This window comes from Nannobrachium achirus (genome assembly GCF_963921795.1).
Source record: "Nannobrachium achirus genome assembly, chromosome: 21".
Taxonomy (NCBI): domain Eukaryota; kingdom Metazoa; phylum Chordata; class Actinopteri; order Myctophiformes; family Myctophidae; genus Nannobrachium; species Nannobrachium achirus.
The window spans coordinates 4,135,123-4,141,122 of record NC_137828.1 but is presented as its reverse complement, the minus strand read 5'-3'; the positions used below and the strand labels follow the sequence as shown (position 1 = coordinate 4,141,122).

The 6,000-nt window shown below is 43.3% G+C and overlaps 1 protein-coding gene across 1 annotated transcript in view; it reads right to left on the bottom strand.

Annotated features, from left to right (window-relative positions):
- Positions 1-3,312: 3,312 nt before the first annotated feature.
- The window catches only part of prpf4bb (pre-mRNA processing factor 4Bb), a 41,516-nt gene continuing 38,828 nt past the window's right edge, over positions 3,313-6,000 (bottom strand). The window contains exons 18-19 of the mRNA XM_080752396.1: positions 4,525-4,611; positions 3,313-4,000 (exon numbers count right to left, since the gene is read on the bottom strand). Coding sequence (XP_080608522.1) covers positions 3,797-4,000; positions 4,525-4,611 — 291 coding nt within the window. The 3' untranslated portion in view covers positions 3,313-3,796. The remainder of the gene's footprint in view (positions 4,001-4,524; positions 4,612-6,000) is intronic.

The window sequence follows — 6,000 nt, the reverse complement described above, 5'->3', positions numbered from 1 at the left end:
GGATAGAGATGCTGCGTCAACAGGCTGCCATACGGTGGGTTGCTTGGTTAGACTCTGCTAACGTTCCCTAACTAAGAGAGGGGATAGAGATGTGACTCTGCTAACGTTCCCTAACTAAGAGAGGAGATAGAGATGCTGCGTCAACAGGCTGCCATACGGTGGGTTGCTTGCTTAGCAGAGTCTAACGTTCCCTAACTAAGAGAGGGGATAGAGATGCTGCGTCAACAGGCTGCCATACGGTGGGTTGCTTGGTTGTAACAAGACTAGGCTCTTCAACGGGAGGCACTTAAAATCTGAGAGCCTAAAAAGAGCCAAAAGACCAGAGGGGAAAACGAGAGAGAGAGAGAGGACTGGTGGAGTCCTGTTCACCAACAGAACAAACTGCCCCGCATTTAACAAATAAAACAAATGTAGAGATTCTGTTGAGGGGAAATACAGCGACACCCAACGGCTCTATATTCCTTCTTTAGCTCCGGGTTTGATGCACAACGCAGCAGCCACGTTGGAAAATAAATTGGGTCCTCTTTCTTACTTCTTGCACGGGCGCTGCAAAGTGATTCCAATAGAAGGTTCTGTTCCGTTATTTAGGTCTAGAATTATTGAATGCTTTAACCAGTGAAAAATAGCAGATCTACAAGCCGCGCTGCGAGCTTGTAGATCTGCTATTTTGGAAAAAGTCGTGAAAATGTGTGACAAATCTTTGAATATTATGTATTTTCAAAGCGAACGTTTGCAACTCAAATTTTGCTTCGGGGTGGTCCCTGGAACTAGATATTTTGAGATGGGGGGTCCGTGGCCAAATAAATATCATTTTGGGGGTCCTTCACATGAAAAGGTTTGAGAACCACTGACATAGTAGTCTCTCAAGAACAGACTAACTGAGCTCCGGTTGAAGTGAAAAGGACCTTTTCTTTGACGATGGCTGGCCAGATTGCCGACATAGAAACGTAGGGTTTTTTAAAAAAAATCTTAGAAGGATTCAAAAGACACTTATAGAATCGTGGTCAAAATTCTAATTTTCACAATTTTTCAAAAATAGCAGATCTACAAGCTCGCAGCGCGGCACTCGGTGCCGCGCTGTGAGCTTGTATATCTGCTATTTTTCAATAGTTAAAGCATAAAATAATGCACATACAGAGCGCTTACACAGAAGGGCTTTCACACATTCAGAAGCAAGACCACCAAACCAGGATGAAGAGGAGAGGAGGATACAACAGATGATGTGCCCTTATTTTTCTTTTTTTCTTTTGATATTCGCGATGAACTACAATGAAAAAACAAAACGCTAAACTGACACTTATCATTAATTATGCAATAATAATAATAATAGACATATGTACAGGAATTCTTCCTTGTCCTTCCGTTTCTTTATAACATTAACCACTTCAATGCCAGTTTAAATAGAAAAACAGTCCATCACAACCGCGTCGTCGAAAGGGGGAGGAGGGAGGGAGGGAGGGTCCATTGACCATACGAGATGTCGCTCTCTCCGAAAGGTGGCAAAGGTTACCGTGCGTTTTAGAAAAGCTCTAAATCTGTAGATTATATTTTGGTATGATAACCCTTTCTGAGACACAGCTAAAGTGGTGTTATCAGCCGCTATAGAGTTGGTGTCCCATACAGAAAAAAAGAAGCAGCATATGAGGGGTCAAACTAGGTTTTCTTTCATGATTCTGAATCCATTGCAAGCATCTGTTTTGCACGGGGAAAAAAAGAAGAAAAAGAATACATTCCTTGGGCTAAAAACGGCCCCCACAAGACTATGGTATTTTTTTCATGCAAAACAAATGCTTGCAAATGGATTCAGAATCATGAAAAAACCCTAGTTTGACCCCTCATATGCTACTTAAAGCAGATTTCCCCCCCCCCCTGTAATGTAAAGTTAATGGGACACCAACTCTAGCGGCTTATAACACCAATGTAGCTGTGTCTCAGAAAGGGTTATCATACCAAAATATAATCTACAGATTTAGAGCTTTTCAAAAATGCATGGTAACCTTTGCCACCTTTCGTTTGGCCCATGGACTAAGGGAGGGAAATGCGGCCGGGTTTTCACGACGATTATCACGCACACACACACAAAAATGAGTTTTCCGATGGCTATGTATTTTTCAATGGCCTATTTACACAATAAAACAAAGGTTCAAAAAAATTGAGAAATAAGAATCCTTAACATTCTCAAACTGAAGTCTGTGGTGTTGTGTTGTTGGCTGCCTTGTTTTGTTGTTAACCCATTTAGGGTTAGAATTATTGAATGCTTTAACCAGTGAAAAATAGCAGATCTACAAGCTCACAGCGAGCACCAAGTGCCGCGCTGTGAGCTTGTAGATCTGCTATTTTTGAAAAAGTCGTGTAAATGTGTGCAAATCTTATATGTGTTTTCAAAGCGAACGTTTGTGACTCCAATTTTGCTTCTGGGTGGTCCTTGGAACTAGATATTTTGAGATGGGGGTCCGTGGCCAAATACATATCATTTTGGGGGTCCTTCACATGAAAAGGTTTGAGAACCACTGACATAGTAGTCTCTCAAGAACAGACTAACTGAGCTCCAGTTTTATTTTTTATTTTTTTTTTCAAATAAACCTTAGAAGGATTCAAAAGACACTTATAGAATCGGGACAAAATTCAAATGTTCAAGAATTTTCTAAAATAGCTTGTAGATCTGCTATTTTTGAAAATCGTGAAAATTAGAATGTTGACCCGATTCTATAAGTGTCTTTTGAATCCACGGACCCCAATCTCAAAATATCTAGTTCCAGGGACCCCCCCCAGAAGCAAAATTTGAGTTACAAACGTTCGCTTTGAAAATACACATTCAAAGATTTGCACACATTTTCCCGACTTTTTTCCAGAGTGCCGCGCTGCGAGCTTGTTAGATCTGCTATTTTTCACTGGTTAAAGCATTCAATAATTCTAGGCCTGAATGGGTTTAAGCCAACCCACTACTAGAAGTGTCTCTCTGTATGTGTGGTGTCAGATCTGCTCCTGGATGAAGGGTAGCTCTGGTCCATGGCGTCACCTCCAGTGACGCTCTGACAGACTCGTCTGTAAATGAATAGACCGTGTTTTCTCAGCCCCCCCTCCGAGCGCTCAACTTCAGTCAAAATAAACAAAACTACTTCACTACTCACCAAACCAAAGGTAGTTTTGTGTTGTTTAAAGTCTATTCTCTGCGGTGGTGAGCCCCTCAGCACCCCACCCACTCTGTAAAATACACTATTTCTGTCATGACATAAAGTGCATCCAACTCGACCGCCGCTTATTTCCGGGTTGTGAACCGTTGTATCTGCGGTGGCCGCTAGGTGGCTCGAGGTGGGTGCGTTTTATTTCATGACAAAAGCATTGTATTTTACAGAGTATGTGGGGTGCTGAGGGGCTCACCACCGCGGAGAAGAGACTTTCAACAACACAAAACTACCTTTGGTTTGGTGAGTAGTGAAGTAGCTTTGTTTATTTTGACTGAAGTTGAGCGCTCGGAGGGGCTGAGAAAACGCGGTCTAGTCATTTGCCGACGGGTCTGTCAGAGCGTCACTGGAGGTGACGCCATGGACCAGAGCTAGGTGAAGGGGTGCCTCAGGGCCTGGTCTCAGATCTTCTCCTGGATGAAGGGGTGCCTCAGGGCCTGGTCTTAGATCTTCTCCTGGATGAAGGGGTGCCTCAGGGCCTGGTCTTAGATCTTCTCCTGGATGAAGGGGTGCCTCAGGGCCTGGTCTTAGATCTTCTCCTGGATGAAGGGGTGCCTCAGGGCCTGGTCTTAGATCTTCTCCTGGATGAAGGGGTGCCTCAGGGCCTGGTCTTAGATCTTCTCCTGGATGAAGGGGTGCTGCAGAGCCTGGTTGATGCTGATGCGTTTAGCAGGGTCCAGCATCAGCGTCCCGTCTATGAGGTCCTTCAGGGTCATGACCTTCTTCCTCTGGTCCTCGGGCAGCCTCTGGCAGCCGACCATGTCCGTGAGGAGCTCCTTGGTGGGGTTGATGGTGCTCATCACCGTCACCTTCTCCTGTGGAGGTGGAGGAGGAGGTGATGGGCCAACAAGGTGGAGGAAAACACATAATGATAGGTCAGGAGATGAATTAATTTAAAGGAGCTATAGTCAACTTTTTCTTGAAAAACAGATGCTAAAATAATGTTTCGAAAATATTTTATAAAAAGATAAGCTTCATACATGTGTTTATATTCAAAAATGTCCACAAAAAGCGCAAAAATAATGATAAAATAATCATTTTGGCCTTTGTCAGAACGACACTTTGTTTTCATTCTAGTCTATTCTTTGATAGTGTTAGACTAGGATGTAAACAAAGTGTCGGCCCGATAACGGCCTAAATGATGGTTTGTGCTTTGGCAGCCAAGGAGTGTGTGTGCAAAGTTTGGCATGGATCGGGGCAACGGTGGCGGAGATATGAGTAGGGCAACAGTGTAACGTGTGACTGACTGACTGACAGACAGACAGCCGGTGGAGGTTTTGATAGTAACTGTCCTTAAGGTGAGTGAAAAGCTCAGTGGAGATCAGAAGCAGCAACAAACCCTCTCTGTGACTTTGTCCACTTCAATGTACAGGAAGTTGAGGTTCTGGTCGAAGTGCTGGTCTTTGAAGAGGCCTTTACGGATCATCTGAGGAGGAGGACAGAGACACAGTGTTGCATCATCTGGGAGATCTTTAAACAAAGGCAAGAGGAACTAGACCTTGGGGGTGAACCATAGACTGTAGAAAAATATGGACGAAGCGAAGCCATTGCTTTCTATGCTGCAAAAATGACGTTTTTTTTGTTGTCCCTTGTATGGGTGTGGCCATCATTGTTTGAATGGTACCCCAGGAATCATAAGGAATGCTATTGGCTGCCAACGGTCACGTGCAACCACAGGGATACATGGGAGAATGTGGTCGGAGCCTCCCGAAATACAGCACACGAAGAAGAACACAGCCGGCTGGTATCAGTTTAGTTGGCCACGCCCCACGCAACTTTATCATCAATTTTAACATAAATGGGACCATATTTGCACAAAACGCATATCATGGTAATTTAAAGGCAGTTTTTCACTAGCGACAGGAACCATAACGTATTTATGACAACGTTTATGAAGGTTAGAAAATCAAAGGGGAAAACGAATGGGGTCCAATGTAGACACATTCTTTTTGGTACCTCGCGTTGGGAAAACAGCGCAACTAGCGGCCAAACATAGGAAGTTTTAGTTCCGTAATGATTTTTTTTTTTTAATCAGCGGAACTATGCCCCTGGGGTGAACGCAGAGAGACTGTGTGATGATGCAACAGTAGGTGGGTACCTTGTTGGGCATCTTCCCCTTCAGGTCCATGGCCAGTTTGATCATGTGGTTGTTGGAGGACCCTCATGTTTTTTTTGGGGTTATTTTTCAAGTTACTTGACAAAAAGTAGACTCTCTGGGTTCCTTTTGGGAGGTCTAAATTGAACTTTACAAGTACGTAACTCTGACAGTATACAAATGAAACCAAATGGACCCTTACGGGGTCCATTTGGTTTCATTTGTATACTGGCAGAGTTAAGTGGAGACCTTGACATTTTAAAGTTTGAGAACTTCTGATTTAGACCAAAATGCAGGTTTAAATTGAATTCTGCAATGAATCTCTGTATTAACAATTAAACAGGATTTTTTACAAGGCTCCCTCAATTTACCCTTTGTTAGCCTTCTGGTTGGTTAATGACTAACCAACCAGCAGGCTCTATATGCCTTGTTCCTCCCTGGTTCCACCCTTTTTATGTTGAATTTGCTAAAACATAGTTTTTGGAGAAATAAAAACATTTATAAACATGCTGAGTCACTATACTGCCAGTGACCAGCTCCATTTTACTGAAACCAAGTTTGAAATTAGAATTGAATACACAGAATAACAATACAAAGCAACTGAATTAGAATGGTAGTGGATGGAGTGTCCCACCGAATGTCCCACCAAGACACAGCAACCAATGGGTGTGAAGAGGGGCGGGACAACGGGCAAGACTTGACAAAGGGTGAATTGTATCA